Genomic DNA, 19,734 nt, shown 5'->3' on the forward strand with positions numbered 1-19,734 from the left:
TGTCAGTGTTCTAAGATATTTATATTGTCTTGAAGGAAAATAAAAGTACATTAACATTAGACTTTGATAAGTGAAAGATGTTGTAATCTCTAGCGAGACCCCTAAAAGTGTGGAAAAATATATATCATTTCCAAAACAACAGCGAAAAAAGTAAAATAATAAAAAAGAATCAATTCAAAAGTAGGTAAGAAAGTAGAGAAAAAGAAATATATAGTAAATGGGATAAATAGAACATAATGCAGTAGATTTATCCTGAAATACATCAATAATTACATTAAATATATGTATATATAAATGCTTCAATTAAAAGAAAAAGATTGTCGTTATGAATTTAAAGAACTATATGGTGCTTACCAAAGACATCTAATATATAAGGATACAGAAATTTTGAATATAAAAGGAGGGAAAAAGATATATCATGCAGATGCCAACCAAAAGAAAGCTACTATAGCTTTATTAATATTCCTGTAAAGGTAAACCACATTACTAGAGACAGAAGGATATTTCATAGTGATAACATCTCAATTCACTAGGAATATATAACAATTATAAATGTCTATGCATCTAAAATACATGGAGTTAATTATACAAAACAAAAATTTACAGAACTATAGGGATAAATATGTAAACCCACAATCACAATGGGAGATTTCAGCACACCTTTTTCAGTAACTGACAGATCAAGCAGGCAATAAAATGGCTGAGGGTATAGATTTGAACAAAAAAATTCAAAAAACATAAGAAGAAAGAACCTAGAGTGGACAGAACATATTCTTTCTGACGACACATGGAACATATATAAAAATTGAACATATAATGAGACATGAAAAAAGCTACAACAAATTTTAAAGAATTTAAATCATAAAGAAAATGTTCTTTGCAGTGCAATCAAGCTAGAGAGTGATCATAAAAAGTTAACTAGAAAATTCTCTTACGTTTCAAAATTAGGAAACACAATTTAAAATAACCCATGGGTAAAATAAAACACAATTAAAAATTTAAAAAAAAGCTAGAAATGAATTCCACATATTAAAACTTGTAGAATGCAGTTGAAGTAATACTGGGAAATTTATAGATTTACATGCACATATTAGAAAACTGAGTCCAACAATAGCTAAAAAATAATATACAATGACCAAGTTGAGTTTAGCCCAGGGATAGAAGCTTCATTTAAAATTAAAAAGTAAATCAACCCTGTTAACAGATTAAAAGAGAAGAAACATATCTTCTCAACAGACGAAAAAAAAAGCATTGATAAAATTCAACATCCATTCACTCTGGTTATAGCCACTCTGAAATTGTGTTGGAAGTCTCAGCCAGGACAGAAAGATAAGGGAAAAAATGTAAATGACATAAAGATTGGAAAGGATTAAAACAATCATTATTTGCAGATTACATGATTGTGTATATATAGAATGCCCAAAGGAATCAATAATGTACTGAAATTAAGAAATGAGTTTAAGAACTATATAGGATAAAAAATAACATATAAAAATTCTTTATGTCTGCAAAGAGTAATTAGAAAAAATTCATTTTAAAAATGTCAAAACCACATGCAAAAAAATTTAAGCACCTAGGAAAAAATTTTAAAAATATATTGAGGGCCTAAATGAGGAAAAACTATGAAACTTTGAGAGTCATTAACCAGATCTAAATAAGTGGACATATTGTACAAATGTCAATCTCCAAATTAATCTACAGAATCAATGCAATTGCAATAAAAATCACAATAGTGTGTGTATGTGTGTGTACATGGAAATTGATGTCAATTTCAAAATTTGTGTGTAAATGCAGAGGACCTTAGAATAGCCACAAAACTCTTGAAAAAGAACAATGTGGAAGAGCTTGTTCTTTAAAATACTAAGACATCTTAAAGGTATAGTATTTAAGACTGTTACTGACCCAGAAATAGCCAAATAGACCAAAGGAACAGAATAGAGTGCCAAATTGGACCTACACTTATATGAACCCTTGGTTTTATGATACAGCCCTGCAGATTTGGGCCTGAAGTGACAGAGACCGGTAGAGAGTAGTAGGAGTAGATCCCATTACAGAATTGTTTGAATTATTCCACTGCTTCTAAGTAGGTGGATCCCGGAAGACTCAGGTAATTACTATAAACTATAAACTCCATGCTTGTCTTATCTGCCACTCACTGAATTCACCATGCAATTTAGTTGACAGCTGTCATTGGATTTTTCTTTTTAATTACAGAAGTTGTGGGTTTACGGAACAATCATGCTTAAAATATAAGATTCCCATACACCACCCCACCACCAACACCTTGCATTGGGAACATTTGTTACAACTGACATTAGCACATTTTTATAATTGTACTATTTTTTAAAAACAGTAGTTACCTTTGTTACAATTGATGAAAGATTATTAAAATAGTACTATTAACTATCATCCATAGTTTACATTAGGTGTATTTTTTCCCATATACCACCCTATTATAAACACCTTGTATTAGTGTCACATATTTGTTATAATTCATGAAATAACATTCTTGTACTTGTACTATTAACTATCATCTATAATAGGGTTCACTGTGTTATACAATCTTATGTTTTATCTTATAATTTTTATTCTAGTAACATACACAACCTAAAGTTTCCTCTTTTAATCCCATTCACCAATATAACAGCTTTCTGAGGAACTGCCAAAATCTCTTCAACAGGGGCTGCACAATTTTATGCTCCCACAAGCAATGATAAGTGTTCCTATTTCTCCACATCCTCTCCAAAATTTGTAGTTTTGTGTTTTTTTTACAGTAGCCATTCTAATGAGCATGAAATGATATCTCACTGTGGTTTTGATTTGCATTTCCCTAACAGCTAGCGATGTTGAACTTCTTTTCATGTGCTTTTCAGCCATTTGCATTTCCTCTTTGGAGAAATGTCTATTCAAATCTTTTGCCCATTTTTAAACTGGTTTTGTTGTTGTTGTTGAGTTGCATGATTTCTTTATATCTTCTGGATATTAAATCCTTATCAGATATGTGGCTTCCAAATATTTTCTCCTATTGAGTAGGTTACCTTTTCACTTTCATGACAAGGTTCTTTGAGGTATAAAAGTTTTCAATTTTGAGGCGGTCCCATTTACATATTTTTTTCTTTTGTTGCTTGTGCTTTGGGTATAAAGTCTAAGAGACTATTGCCTGACACAAGATCCTGAAGATGCTTCCCTACGTTTTCTTCTAAGAGTTTTACAGTCCTGGTTCTTATATTTAGGTCTTTGATCAATTTTGAGTAAATATTCTGTATGGTGTGAGATAGGGCTCCTCTTTCATTCTTTTGCATACAGATATCCAATACTCCCAGGACCATATGTTAAAGAGACTACTCTTTTCCAATTGAGTTGACATGGCAATCTTGTCAAGAATCAATTGGCCATACATGTGGGGGTCTATTTCTGAATTCTCAATTTGATTCCGTTGGTCAATGTATCTATCCTTGTGGAAGTACCATGCTGTCTTGAGCATTGTAGCTTTGTGGCATGTTTTAAAGTCAGGAAGTGTTAAGTCCTATGGCTGTGTTCTTATTTTTCAAGATGTTTATGGCTATTTGGGACCCCTTAACCTTCCAGGTAAATGTGATAATTGGTTTTTCCATTTCTGCAAAGTAGGCTTGGAATTTTGATTGGGATTGCATTAAATCTGTAAGTCACTTTGGGTAGAACTGACATATTATATAGTGCTCCCTACTGTTCAGTTTTTTGGAAGAGTTTGAGAAGGACTGGTATTAGTTCTTCTTGGAATGATTGGTAGAATTCACCTGTGAAGCCATTTGGTCCTGGGCTTTTCTTTGTTTGGAGTTTTTGATGTCTGATTCAATCTCTACTTGTAATTGATCTGCTGGGGTCTTCCATTCCTTCTAGAGTCAGTGTAGGTTGTTCGTGTGTTTCTAGAAATTTGTCCATTTCATCTCAGTTGTCTAATTTGTTGGCATACTGTTCATGGTATTCTCTTATGATCCTTTTTATTTCTGTGGAGTCAGTAGCAATGTCCCCCCTCTCATTTCTGATTCTATTTATTTTCATCTTCTTTCTTTTTTCCTTTGTCATTCTAGCTAAAGGTCTGTCAATTTTATTGATCTTTTCAAAGAATTACCTTTTGTTTTGTTAATTCTATTTTTTTATTCTCAAGTTCATTTATTTCTGCCCTAATTTGTTATTTCTTTCCTCCTGCTCTCTTTGGGTTAGTTTGCTGCTCTTTTTCTAGTTCCTCCAGGTGTGCAGTTTGGTCTTTGATTTTAGCTCCTTTTTCAATGTAAGTGTTCAGAGCTATAAATTGCCCTCTCAGCACTGCCTTGGATGCATCCCATAAGTTTTGATGTGATGTGTTCTCATTTTCATTCATCTTGAGATATTTACTGATTTCTTTTGCAATTTCTTCTTTGACCCACTGATTGTTTATGACTGTATCATTTAACTTCCAAATATTTATATCGCTTTCACAGTATTCCACCAGTTACTGGTTTCCAGCTTCATTCCCTTATGATCAGAGAAGATGCTTTGTATAATTCCAATCTTTAAAATTTATTTAAATTTGTTTTATGACCCAACATGTGGTCTAGCCTGGAGAATGATCCATGTGTATTTGAGAAGAAGGTGCAATATTCCGCATTTGTCTGTTAGGTCTAGTTCATTAATCGTATTATTCAGTTCTCTGTTTCCTTATTGATCTTCTATCTAGATGTTCTACCTGTTGATGAGAGTTTTGAAACTTGCAATTATTATTGGAGAGACGTCTCTTTCTCCTTTCAGTTTTGCCAGTGTTTGTCTCATGTATTTTGGGGCACGATGTTTAGGTACATAGGTATTTATGATTGTTATTTCTTCCTGGTGGACTGCCCCTTTTATTAACATATAGTGTCTTTCTTCATCTTTTACAATAGCTTTTGACTTAAAGACTATTTTTTCTGAAATTAGTATAGCAACCCCAACTCTTTTTTGGTTGCTATTTGCATGGAATATCTTTCTCCAGCCTTTCCCTTTCAACGTATTCTTGTCTTTGGGTCAATGGTAAGTCTCTAATCAACAACATTTAGTTGAATCATGCTTTATTTAATCCATTCTGCCAATCAGTGTCTTTTGATGGGGACTTTAATCCATTAGAATTCAGTGTTATTACTCTAAAGGAAGTACTTACTTCAGCCATTCTGTCCTTGGTTTTTATATGTCATATCTTTTTTAGGGTCTCTCTCTTCCTTAATTAAGCCTCCTTTTCTGTATAGTTGATCTTTTGTGATGTATCTGACTGACGTCTTTCTCATTTTTGTTTCTGTATATATTTTTAAATATTTTCTTTGATGTTACCCTGGGGTTTATACTGCACAACCTATACCTATAACCTACTAATTTGAAAATATACCACCTTAGCTTATAAATTCTCTGAATCTACATTTTTTTCACACTACTCCAAGTCACTCTCTCTTGTTCAAAAACAACTTCCTTTAGTAATTCTTATAAGGCAGGTCTTTTGTTGATGAACTCTCTCAGTTTCTGTTTATCTGTGAATTTTAAACTCTCCCTCATTTTTGAAGGATAGTTTTGCTGGACAAAGAATTTTTAGTTGGCAGTTTTTCTCTTTCAGTACCTTAAAAATATCATTCCACTGCCTTCTCACCTCCATGGTTTCTGATGAGAAATCACACTTAGTTATTGAGCATTCCTTGTTATGTGATGAATCACTTTTCTCTTGATGCTTTGAGAATTCTCTCTTTATCTTTGGCATTTGACATTCTAATTAGTATGTGTCTTGGATTAGGTCTTTAAGGATTTATTCTGTGTGGAGTATGTTGCACTTCTTCGACATGTATATTTATGTCTTTCATAAGAGCTGGGAAATTTTCAACCATTATTTCCTCAAATATTCTTTCTACTCTTTTCCCTTCTCTTCCGGGAGAAGGATGTTTGCATGCTTTTGCTGCCACTCAAATCCCTGAGACACTGCTCAATTTTTTTTTTCTATTCTTTTCTCTGTTCTTCTGAGTGTATGATTTCATTTGTCCTGTCTCTTAGTTTGCTGATTCTTTCTTCTGCCTGTTCGAATCTGCTTTGGATGCCTCTAGTTTATTTTTAATCTCTAGTAATGTGCCTTTCATCCCCATAATTTGTTAAGTTTCTTCTTATACTTTCAAATTCCTCTTTATGCTCACACATTCTCTTAATATCCTTTATTTCTTTATGCATATTTTCCTATATCCTCTTGATTTAGGAGATTTGTTTGAACTTCTATGATTAGCTGTTCAAAATTCTGTGTCTTCTCTGAATTTTTAATTTGTTCCATGGACTGAGCCATATCTTCTTGTTTCTTAGTATGGCTTATACTTTTTTGTTGATGTCTAGGCATCTGATTGTCTTGATGACTTAACTTTGAAGGTCAGTTTCTTTCTGTTGCCAAGGGTTTTATTGTTGACTGACTTTGGGTTAAGGCTCTTCTTTGATGCTTGGCCCAACTTACTGTGGACATTTAGAGTGACCTGAGTAAATCTATCAGATTTTCTCAGCTCTTCTTCATCTGATTCTTCCCCTGGATATGTGGTACAATTTTTAAGATTCCACTTTTTTCTTAAAGTGCTTCCTTTCCTCTGTTCCTTCTCTGGGAATCTTGATCTATTCTGTTTGGTTTTTGTGCACAATTTTCTCCTCAGTTTCTATAATTTGTATAAATTATCTCCCTCACTCATTACCTGTTTTCCTTATATTTTTCAGTCCTGAGACCCTTCAGTCTTACAACAGTTCAGTTAAACTGCCTTGCCCACCCCCCTTTATTTTGTCTCTGTGAGGCTTTTCTGCTCTGGTTTCTTCCCTGTTAGGGTATCCCATCCCAGGGGCCACATGGGGTCAATCCAGAAAGGTGGTCACTCCAGAAAATTACATTTTGATTTAGGAAATCCCATCAATAGTAACTGGATTGAGTGAATGCACCACTTGGCTGCTACCATTATGCAACAGTTTTTCTCTCCCCTCCCCCAGGGGGCCCTTTTGTATGCAGCATTCCTCAGTGGCTTGTGTCCCTTCCTGGGTCTCTGTCCTGGGTTTCTGCAGACATGCTCCCTGTGCCTAGATGTACAAGGGATTCTAACTCATTGCTGTGAGTTCCTCTACAGTATGGGCCCCTGCCTCTGGAGAACTCCCAAACTGTATGTGACTGAGTGAGGGGAAGGGAAAAGGAGCAGCTGGTCTGGGACGGCAGTTTCCTACCAAATACTTTTCTCTTTCCTCATTTGTGGATTCCTCTCCAGTCTCTTATCATCCTCCAGAGTTTTAAGCAAGTACTGAATCTCTGGGGAGGTTTTATCAGGGGATGTCTTACATCACCATGTTGATGATGTCACTTTATCATTGGATTTTGAAGTGGAAATTAAAGGGATTACCTGCCACCTCTGCCTTCAGTTATAGCCATGCCAGATTAACAGGTGACTAAGAGCATAGAAATGTAGAATTAATTGAAGACTCACATTCTGGATGAATATCATCCCACTTTTAAGAATAAATTTAGGAATTAAAAGAAGGATCTTTGTAGCTAATAAATGAATATTAAATTTAAATATATGCCAAGCACCTCCTTTAACCCAAAATTCCGTACGGTTTTCTTGCTCCCTAGACAATGCATAATAAAGGCATGGACCACTGATCCTTTACCATCTTGAACAATTGTGTAATTTGGCAGCTGCCTCTGCTAGCCACATTTCCCGAGAATTCCTTAGAGCCAAGAGTATCTGCCAAAAGCAGTCAAAATGCAGTTGATGTTCAGGAACTGAATTTGCTACAAATGAAGGTGCTCCAGCCCTCTGATTTTGCCAGCTCCTTTGTCAGAGGACTATGATAAATGGATTGAGTGCATCAGGCCTTGTAAACTGACAAAGACACAAAGAGCTTAGAAAATGACAGGAAGCCAAGCTTCTTTGGCTAAGTCTTAGGTGGCATGTATCAGTCTATGACTGAACTCTAGAAATGAGGAAAGACATGGAAAGAGGCATTTTCCAGGAATTTCTTCTTTTCAAGGCAGAGGTAACAGCCCCTTCATTTGCTTTGCCTGGACATGATCCCTTTGGAACCATTAGGGAAAAGTGTTGTAATTAGCATTTCAGGGCACAGAGCAAGAATTCCAGGAATACTGTGCCATTAAAACTAATGTGCTTAAAGAATCCACTTGAGGCTTTTCTGATGATGATACTTATGTCATTACATTTTGAAGACTTCTTTTCTCTTTTATAAAATCCTTATTTGGTAGTGGCTCATGTAAAGGAACAAACTTTAAACTTTCAGATACTCAAATAGGGCAAAGTTTGTAACAGAATCTAAAATCCTTAGGGAAAAACTACCAAGTACTGTGTGTATTTTTAATAAAAAGCAACAATACAACAAATTAAGAATTATCTGTAATCCCAATTGCAAGTACAAGCACTGTTAATTTTGGTTATAACCTTCATTATCCTCTATTTTCTATTGATTGTTCTCTATAGAAAAACACATATACAATTGTATATGGGTGCATTTGTGTCAAAGACTCCAAGGATTTCCATATCACTAAATCTGGTGGTCAATTCTTAGTCTGACATGGCCTATCAGCAATCATTTGATATTGGTGATCACTCTCCTCCTTAAAACACTGTTCACTTGGATCAGAAGACCCTTTTCTCTCTGGATATTTCCTTTTGCCTCACTGGCCCTTTTTCCTTAGTCTCCTTTGCTGGTCCTTTCTTCCCAAAGCTCAGTCCTTGGACTTTGTTGCTTGGAACCACTCACTTGGTAATCTCTTCCAAAATACCCCATCAGCATGCTGTGAACTCCCAAATGTATATTTCCTGCATAGATTCTTGCCTGAACTCCAAACTCATATATCTCTTGACATACATCTCCATTTGGAAGTCTAATAGGATCTCAAAGTTGTCCAAAATAAAATGCTCAAATCCTAGCTAACTACTTTCCACCACCAAAAATTTTTCTTGCCATCTCAATAGTAACTTCAAACTTCCAGTCACTCAGGCCAAAACATTGGTGTCATCCCTGATTCCTCTTAATCTCTCAAAACCCACATCTAATCTATCAGCTAGCCCTCAAAATACATCTCAAATCTAACCACTTCTCACTCTACCTTTCATAATCAGAGTGGTCCAAACCACCATGAACTCGTGCCTGGAACACTACAAGGGTCTCCAAAAAGAGCCTCACACTCTTGCCTTTTTCCTCTCCAAGTCAGAGTAATAGAGTGATCCCTTTAAAATCATATTATTATTCTCAAAAACTCCAATGGCTTTCCACATCACCCATACTAAAAGCCAAAGACCTTACAATGGCCCACTACATATTCTGCTCTGTGTCTTACTTATTTTACTCAAAAATATAAACATAGGAAGCAGCATAGTGGTGCTTTGAGCATGTGCTGAGGGTCAGATTGCCTGCATTCAAAACCTGGTTCTAATTATTAGCCATGCGACCTTGGTGAGTTACTTAACCTCTCTGGGTCTAAATTTCCTCATCAATAAAATGGGATAATTAGAATACCTACCTCATAGGGTTGTTGTGAGGATTAAGGCATTAATATTTACAATATGCTTGAACAATGCTGACATATAGTAAACACTTAGCTACTGTCCTAGGATATTAATAATTACTATCTCATATGACCTTATAACAACCCTCTAAACAATATTATCCCCATGCTATGAGTGAGGAAATGAGATCCAGAGAGGTTAAAACTTGCCCAATGTGACACAGATAATGAAAAGCAGAGCAGATTGAACCTCAGTCTCAAATCCTGAGAAGGTCTAGGTTTACCGAGTTTAAGAATGAGAGATGGATTCTAGCATCAACAGTCAAACATAAATTGGATGTTTGTTTCCCTCTTTTTAAATAATATTTTCTGTTTGTGATTTAAAAATTTTTAAATTGCGGTATAATTGCATTCAGTAAAATGCAAAGACCTTAAGTGTGAAGTTTAAGGAGTTTTGAAAAATGTATATATTCACGTTACCAACTCTAATCAAGAGAGAGAACAATGCCACCACCCTCGTGTGCCTTTCCTGGTAATCACCCTCCTCCCACCTCCCCAGAGGCAATCATAACTCTGTAGGCCTCTCTTTATCATAGAATCAAGTGTTCACATCATATATGTGTGGTTTGGGCTCTCTATTCCGCTCCTTTGGTCTATTTGGATATTTCTGGGCATAAACAGTCTTAAGTATAATACCTCTAAAATACATCTTAGTATCTTAAAGAACAAGTTCTTCCACATTGCTCTTCAAGAGTTCTGTGGCTGCTCAAAGTTTTCTGCATTTCCACATAAATTTCAGTATTAGCTTGTCAATTTACACACAGACACTCATTTGTGTTTGAAATGAGAACCATACTTTCTTATATGGTAGCATGAACTTTTTTTGTAGTAAGACTACTGTGTAAATCTAAAACAAAAAAGTTAATGACAGAATCAGAATTTTATGATATTAGCAAATTTCATCATAAATACTGCAAGTCTCCAAAGGTCTCATCTACAAGATTTATAGACACTCCAAACATATCTCTCAAAAGAAAGGTTGAAAAATGTTTGTTAAAGCAAATTTAAAATAAACCATCATTGTTTTATTCTTTTTGTTTGAGTGCCAAGTTAGGATGGATTGTAAACCATCATGATTTATGCTTTTAAATGTCCTGATGCTGAACTGCAGAAGTCTCACTAACACAGCTCATTTCTTAAATCCATCTTAGAGGTTCTTTTTCATACATGAAGATTAAAGAAAAAAGAACAACCCCTTCAACTTCCCATCTCCACACTCACAATAATTATCTACGTTCCTCAGGAATTTCTTTCTAATCTACAGAGGACACAAAGTCTTGCCCTCACAAGTAAATTTCTACCAAATATTGGAAACAGAAAGGCTTGTTTTAAAAGAGGTCAAATATACATTTAAATACAAGGGAAGTCACAGTACTTGGAGATACTGTGGGTTCAGTTCCAGACCACCACAATAAAGGGAGTATCACAATGAGGTTAGTTACATGAATTTTTTGGTTTCCTGGAGCATGTAAAAGTTATGTTTACACTATACTGTAGTCAATTAGGTGTGCAGCATCATGTCTAAAAAAACAATGTACATACTTTAGTTAAAAATACCTGATTGCTAAAAAATGCTAACCATCATCTGGCCTTCAGTGAGGTGTAATCTTTTTACTGGTAGAAAGTCTTGCCTTGATGTTGATGGCTGCTGACTGATGAGGGTGGTGGCTGCTGAAGGTTGGTGTGGCTGTGGCAATTTCTTGAAATAAGACAACACTAAAGTTTGCCATACTGATTGACTCTTCCTTTCATGAAAGATTGTTGTGTAGCACACAGGGTTGTCTGAAAGCATTTTACCCACAGAACTTCTATAAAAATCGGAGTCAATCCTCTTGAACCCCGCTGCTGCTTTATCAACTTATTTGATATAATACTCTAAATCCTTTGCTGTCATTTCAACAATATTAACAGCAGCTTCAGCAGGAGCAGATTTCATCTCAAGAAACCACTCTCTTCACTCATCTATAAGAAGCAATTCCTCATTCGTTCAAGTTTTATCATGAGATTGCAGCAATTCAGTCACATCTTCAGGCTCTACTTCTAATTCTTTCTAGTTCTCTTGCTATTTCCACCACATTTGCAGTTATGTACTCTACTTAAGTCTTGAATCCCTCAAAGTCATCCATGATAACTGGAATCAATTATTTCAAACTCCTGTTAATGTTGGTATTTTGACCCTTTCCCACAAATCACAAATGTTCTTAATGGCATCTAGAATGATGAATCTTTTCCAGACAGTTTTCAATTTACTTTGCCCAGATCCATCAGAGGAATCACTATCTATGCAAAGCTATAGCCTTACAAGATGTATTTCTTAAATAATGAGATTTGAAAGTCAAAACGACTCCTTGATCCATGGGCTGCAGAATGGATTTGTGTTAGCAGGCATGAAAAAAACATTAACCTGATACATCTCCATCAGACCTCTCGTGTGACCAGGTACACTATCAATGAGTAATAATATTTTCAAAGGAATCTTTGTTTCTGATCAGTAGGCCTCAACAATGGGCTTAAAATATTCAGTCAACCATGCTGTAAACAGATGTGCTGTCATCCAGGCTTTGTTGTTCCACTGACAAGAGCACAGGCAGAGAAGACTGAGCATAATTCTAGGATTTTTGGAATGGTAAATGAGTACTGGCTTCAACTAAAGTCACCAGTTGCATTAGCTCTTAACAAGAGAGTCAGCCTGTCCTTTGAAGCTTTAAACCAGGCATTGACTTCTCTTCTCTACTATTAAAGTCCTGTATGACATCTTCCAAAATAAGGCCGTTTTGTCTACAATGAAAATCTGTTGTTTAGTGGAGCCACCTTCATCAGTTATCTAAGTTAGATCTTCTGGATAACTTCTACATCAGCACTTGCTGCTTCACTTTGCACTTACATGCTATGGAAACAGCTTCTTTCCTTAAACCTCATGAACCAACCTCTACTAGGTTCAAACTTTTCTTCTGCAGCTTCCTCATCTCTCTCAGCCTTCACAGAATTGGAGTTAGGGCCTTGCTCTGGATTAGGCTTTGGCTTAAGGGAATGTTGTGGCTGGTTTGATCTTCTATCCAGACCACTAAAATGTTCTCCAAATCAACAATAAGACTGTGTTGCTTTCTTATCATTCATGTGTTCACTGGATAACCCTCTTAATTTCTTTCAAAAACTTTTCCTTTTCATTCACAACTTTTCCTAGTTTGGCATGTGAGGCCTAGCTTTCTGCCTATCTCATCTTTTAACATGCGTAATCATTTCTAGCTTTTGATTTAAATTGAGAGATGTTACTCTTCCTTTCACTTGGACACTTAGAGGCCATTGTAGGATTATTAACTGGCTTAATTCCAATATCGTTGCATCTCAGGGAACAGGGATGCCCCAGGAGAGGGACAAAGATGGAGAATGGCCAGTGAGTGGAGCAGTCAGAACACACACATTTATCGATTAAGTTCGTCATCTTATCTGGGTGTGGTTCATGGTCCCCCAAAACAAATAGAATGGTAACACAGAAGATCACTGATATCATATCACCAAAACAGATACAATAATAATGAAAAAGTTTGAAATATTATGAGAATTACCAAAATATGACACAGAAACACAAAGTGAGCACATGCTTTTGGAAAAAATTGTGTCAATAGACTTGCCTGACACAGGGTTGCCACAAACCTTCAATTATAAAAAACAAAGTATCTGTGAAGTGCAATAAAGTGAAGTGCAAGAAAACAAGGTACGCCTGTATTTGTTCAGAAAAACAAAAGGGAGTAGGACATTGAAGATTTGTGAAGGATAATAATGTTTGTTCAAGGGTTTTCAAATTAGAAATTTTTATTTGATAGTTGAGTTTTAACTTTTAGAACATGTGATATGAAATCCTGTTAATTCTGGGAAGCTTGATTTTCCCATTGTCTTCAGGTTCTCAGTGAATTTGGGTGTAAACTGATTCCATTGCCGGAACTCTTAAAAATCTCTACATGTTCGGGTCAACTGCTGATGGTCTTCTATTTGGGTCCCGGTGAGGAGGAGGTAAATGCAGCTTTCAAGTAAAGGTAACTTCACAGTCAAGAGCAAAATATACAGCTACTGAGAATTCCTTTGAGGATGTGAGGGGAGAAACATTAGTACTTTGTCTCCACTTTAGAAACAAGATACCATTTAACGAGAACATTGCAGTTACGTCAACACTAGCATGAAACATCACTTCCCAGCCTTTGCACAAATAAAGGATGTGCAAATGAACAGTGTGTTTCTAAAATGTTACCATAATTCTTGTCAAATAAAAATTTTCTTTTCTTTTTAATTTGAAAGAAAATTGGCCTTGAAATACCATCCAGACAAGAATCCAGATGATCCAGCTGCTACAGAAAAGTTCAAAGAGATCAACAACGCCCACACAATACTTACTGATGTGTCAAAGAGAAACATATATGACAAATATGGATCACTGGGGCTCTATGTGGCAGAGCAATTTGGAGACGAAAATGTTAATACTTACTTCATGTTGTCAAGCTGGTGGGCAAAGGTGGGTCTGAATTTTTTTTTTTCCTTTCCAAAACAATTTCCTGGAAGACCACAAAATTATTCACCCTTTCAGATTCCATCTTAAACAGAGCCTACCCTTACTATCATTAAACTCTTACAGATAAAAGGAGACTGCATCCACTAAAAGCTATTATTTCAGGATCATTTCTGCTTTAGCCCATCAAATAATTATAAGATACAGCATGGCTTAAAATACTTCTAGATATTAATTATATTTTAATTTGGAGCTTCAGGTTAATTTTGACTGCCCTCCCTCCCCCTGGTAAAGACTAATTAAAAGCTGACTCATTGCTTAAAAGCAAGAATATTTTATTAGTGTGACAACTGTTTAATAAATTAGTGTAGGACAAATTTAGCCATGTACCTTACTATCTATAGCATAGGCTACACCAGTAATAACAATACTTGGAAGAACATGTGGTAACTGTGTCATAGGCTCACGTGGAGCCTGCTGTGAGGTAGTAGAGAAGGAAATGAAGAGGAAAAGCTGAGATTAAGTAGTGGAAGTGAGCAGTTGGAGAGAAGGAGACGGGGAGAGAGTGAGAGAGACAGAGTATCTGGTCAAGAAAAAGGTAATATTTTTAAGGACTTAGTGCAATCAGAATTGACTTTTGTACAGTAAATTTTGTTTGGTTTCCTAAGAATCCCTAGTATATATAAGTATGTTTGGTGATGGTTTTATGAGTCTGCACTTTAATTTTCTTGTCTTTTGATATAAGTGTACCTACATATGAACCATAGATATAATCCAGGAGCATATTTTGTGGACAGTTCACTCCACATTCATATGAGCTGTAATTAATAATTTTAAAAAACCACAAATCCCCAAAAAGGCAAGTTTCATACTCAATAGTATCCTAATCGCTATTTTCTCCAACTAAAATAACTTTGCTAAGTTGAAGACTTTTACAAATGCAGGAAGAGAAAGAATAAGTTCTTATACATAAACAGAGAAAAGTATGTAAAACCTAAAGACTCGTTTGTCTTCTGCAGTCCCCAGGATTCCCTCTGAAATCTTCTTCCCTTTCTCCTACCCCATTCTCAGTTATTCAAGACTAGGGGGTGAGGAATACTTGCTGACCAGAGTTGGAACTTGGAATGAGAATACATATACTGACAATGCCATTCATGACAATAGACTGAATGTTCATATACCAATATAGGCTTTTGTGGGCTTGCCTAGGAACCTATCCACCAGGTATGACACTCTTTCCATGAGAAGGTACGTTGAGAGTTCAGACAATTTACACAATAGCACCTGACTGAACATTGAGGCCTGGCCACATAAAAATGAGAATAGGTTTATTGGCTGGAGAAGTTGATGAAATGGACCAAAATTCATATAGACCTAAAATCATATAGACAAGCAGCATCTGTCTAATAATGTGAGAGATATGCAAAATAATTCCTGATGTGGCTCTTAAAAAAGAAGGCCACATAACATAAGGCCTCCCCCCATTATAGTGGCCTGGCATATAGTGGTCACATACTAAATACGCATTACATGAATTAATCAGTGTACCATCAAAAATACGTATTTTTTAAAATATCAGACACTACTTGTACTGAGTACTGTGTTAAGCACTGTAAGGGATAAGGCAAAGTTATTTCCTGCAATAAACAAACAATCTAGTTCAAATAACTAAAGAACAAAATACTACTTGAATGAAAGGGAAATTTTCAGAGAAGAAAATGTGAGAATTGCATACTGAAAACAAAAAGAATAAAAGCAGACAGAGAAAAGGAGAGCTTCCAGAGCCATGACTCCAGAATTCTGCACAGGAGTGTCTTGGAAGCAGTTAATGGGGAAAGGGTCTTGAAGTCTGTTTTCAAAGTAATTCACTTAAGGCTAATAAAATACAGAGCACCCATCACAAAAAGATTATAGGTGTGAGAGTGTGACTAAACCCCCACCCCAAGCCACCCCGAGGCTTCACCTCACAATTAGGGCCAGCAACAGATGGAGTCCTGGGCTAGGGAGCAGGAGTGGGGCAAGTAAGGGCTGTCAACATTAAAGATTTCTGCCAGAAACTATTGAAGAACTGCATACATATGCAGGTGATCTTTACCCCCTTGACTAGACAAAATCCACATTCTGATTCAAAGCTTTATAAGCCTCTTTTCTATTTCATACATTTTTAATAAAATCATAATTGATTTTGTTGGATACACAAAAATTGAATTTTTATAACTTCAGATTGGGGGAGAGTTGTTTTGAGCTTACTAAACAATCATGCATAAAATACAGGATTCCCACACATTACCCACCACCAACACCTTGCATCAGTGTGGAACATTTATTGTATTAACAAAGATAGCACTTTTTAAATTTTTATGAATTTATAATTTTTTATAAATTGTACTATTTTTTAACAGTAGGTACCTTTGTTACAATTAATGAAAGGTTATTAAAATAGTTCTATCATCCATTATTGTTTTTCTCCACATACCACCCTATTATTACCTTGTATTAGTATCATACATTTGTTATAATTCATGAAACAACATTCTTATAGTTTACTGTTAACTGTAGTTCATTGTCCACAGTAGGATTCACTGTATTGTAGAGTCCTATGTGTTAACCTTTAATTTTTATTCTAATAATATATATATATCCTAATAATATATATGTCCTAAAGTTTTCTCTTTTAACCACATTCACCTATACAGTTCAGTGCTGTGGCATATACTCACAATAATGTGCTACCATCACCAGCATCCATTTCCAAACCTTTTCCATGGCCTTAGCAGAAATTCTGTACAAGTTAAACATCAACTCCCCATTCTCGAATCCCAATCTATCTCCTGAAACTCTATATTCTAGATTTTAACTCTGAGCTTGCTTATTATAATTTACTTCAAAACAGTGAAATCATACAATATTTTCCTTTTGTGTCTGACTTATTTCACTCAACATAATGTCCTCAAGGTTCATCCATGTTGTTGCATGCATCGGGACATCATTCCTTTTTACAGCTGAATAATATTCCATCATATATATATACCACATTTTCTTTATCCATTCATCAACTGATGGACACTTGGGTTGCTTCCATCTTTTGGCAATTGTGAACAATGTCACCATGAACACTGGTGTGCAAGTATCTGTTCAAATCCCTGCTTTCTGTTATTCTAGGTATATACCCAGAAGCAAGATTGCCATCACATGGTAATTCTACACCTAGCTTCCTGAGGAACTGTCAAAATGTCTTCCACAGTGGCTGCCACCATTTTACATTGCCACCAGCAATGAATGAGTGTTCCTATTTTGGCTGCCACCATTTTACATTGCCACCAGCAATGAATGAGTGTTCCTATTTCTCCACATCCTTGCCATCCTCTCCAAAACTTGTGGTTTTCTGTTTTTTTAATAGTGGCCATTCTAGTAGGTGTGAAATGATATCTCACTGTGGTTTTGATTTCCATTTCCCTAATAGCTAGTGAGGTGTTCTCCTGGCCTCCGGAGTTCCAGAACCATTGTTTCAAACAGTTCCTGCCTGTTCAATAGGTACTTTGGTGGAAGGACTGAGTCCTGGAGCTCCCTGCCCTGCCATCTTCCCTGGAAGTCCCCTCCCCCCCAACCCACCAGAAGAGTTTCTTTTACTCTTTAGCTAGAGCAGACTCAGAGAGCAAATTGTTTATGTTGTGGGGAAATCCTGGTGCTGTTCACTCAGAGGAACAAATCATTTGCTGATCTATAATTACTTTATAAGTTCATAAATTCAGTAGGTATTTATTAAGTGTCTGTCACATGCCAGGTACTAAATCCTTAGGCAAGAGGGATTCACAGAAGAATAGCATCAAATGCCAGGCTTCAAAAAGGTCACAGTCTAATACAATGAGACAGACCTATAAACTGATCAGTGTTCTAACGTGTTAACAAAAGAAGTGCCACTGTAGAAGTTTGAATGGAGTACAACTGAGGCACAAAGAAGGGAGTAATTGCTTAACTGAGGGACGGGGAACAGGAAAGGCATCATAGAGGGGACCTTTGAGATGAGTCTTAAATGCTTAATAGGCATTCCTTAGGTGACTGGGAAGGGAGGCCAAGGAGACACCTCAGCAGCTGAAACCACAGAAAGCAAAGCTGGCCAAGGAGAGGATTTGCATGTGACAGAGGACAGGTCACTGAGGCCTTGTGTGCTGTGATAAGGGGCTCAGCCCTTATCTTACAGGCAGGAGAGCCACTGAACGTACTTCAGAAAGCTCACTTCAGCAGCAACGTGCAGGGTGGATTAGGAGGACGTAAGAGTGGAGGCAAGGAGGCAAGTCAGGGGGGTGAAGTGACCAGACCAGAGATAATGAGGATCTGTTCTATAGCCCTATGGGCCAGGATAGAAACAAGGGGGAAGGTACAAGAGATATCAAGGAGAGAAACTACAGGACTTGGTGACTAACAAGAGATGTGGGGGTAGGAAGGGGAGGTAATACAGCTCTTATTTGGTGAGAATGACTCAGTTCCCTTGGCAGGCTGGCTTCGTTAGCTCATTGGAGCTGTGGAGAGTTTTGTTTGCTTGTTTTGCTCTGTTCTTAATAATGATTACAACAGCTTAAGAATACGGAAGAAAATTACATATTCATCATTTTTGCTATAATTTGTTTCCTCTGGATTTAACTTGTGAAGCAAAAGTTTATGAGGATCAAATAGAGATAGACTGATAAATGGGTGGATGATAAACTAATATAACAAAAGTGAGAAAATGTTAAAAATTGGTAAACTAGGGTATCTGGGTAGGGGGTATATTGCATTTTCTGTTCACATATTTTTGAAACTGTACTGTAAGTTTGAAATTATTTTTAAATTAAACATTAAAAAAAGAAACAAATCATTATGAGGAATTTGTTTCCAAGGAAACTAAAAGGATAGTTTGTTCTGGAGTAAGGACATGGGGGAATATGTGGTCTGAGGGGTGAATGGCAGATGTCTTCAGGTATGAGAGTACATGGTTCTCCCTGACCCCTATTTTGATTCACCTCTGTTCCCCCCCCAGACCCTGTTTGTCATCATTGGTCTCTTGACGGGCTGCTATTTTTGCTGTTGCCTGTGCTGCTGTTGCAACTGCTGCTGTGGACACTGCCGACCCAAGTCATCGATGCCTGAAGAGGGCTTCTATGTGTCCCCAGAGGATCTTGAGGAGCAGATCAGGACTGACATGGAGAAAGGTGGAGTAAGATGACTGCAGAGGTAGTGGGTTCCCCTCATAGGCCTGACCAAGCACTGCATCCCACACTGACAGTTATCATTGAAGTGCAAGAGACCCTACATCCAAAAGGGGGGACACCCACAGACTGCCAGCTTTGGTACCTCTTTGGGGTGGATGAAAGGAAATATATCATTACCAAAAAAGTAGAATCTGACACCTTTTGAAAGATAGTGTGATATATGCTGATCCCAAATCAAAGTGAGGGCAGTAGTCCACGGTCTAATTAAAGGAAAGTGAGCTGTGGGTTCAGGGAGGTCTGGTTACGATGATCTGAGGCAGGAGAACCAAGGTAGAAATTTCTCCAGGAAAAGCATTTCAGCCTGTTACTTTAGGAGGATCTCTATTGAAACAGAAGGGAATGGAAATCAAGAAAAGCTGTCAACCCTTGACTTTCCTTCTATTTGATTATTTGATCATGAGTTTGGGGAGGAAAATATC

General features: G+C 36.6%; 1 protein-coding gene across 1 annotated transcript in view; it reads left to right on the forward strand.

The window, feature by feature from the left end:
* Positions 1–19,734, forward strand: part of DNAJC5B (DnaJ heat shock protein family (Hsp40) member C5 beta) — a 93,249-nt gene that overhangs the window by 25,543 nt on the left and 47,972 nt on the right. Inside the window, exons 3-4 of the mRNA XM_037803430.1 lie at positions 13,859–14,072; positions 19,084–19,255. Of these exons, the coding sequence (XP_037659358.1) occupies positions 13,859–14,072; positions 19,084–19,255 (386 nt within the window). The remainder of the gene's footprint in view (positions 1–13,858; positions 14,073–19,083; positions 19,256–19,734) is intronic.

This window comes from Choloepus didactylus, chromosome 14 (genome assembly GCF_015220235.1).
Source record: "Choloepus didactylus isolate mChoDid1 chromosome 14, mChoDid1.pri, whole genome shotgun sequence".
In the NCBI taxonomy this organism is placed as follows: Eukaryota; Metazoa; Chordata; class Mammalia; order Pilosa; family Megalonychidae; genus Choloepus; species Choloepus didactylus.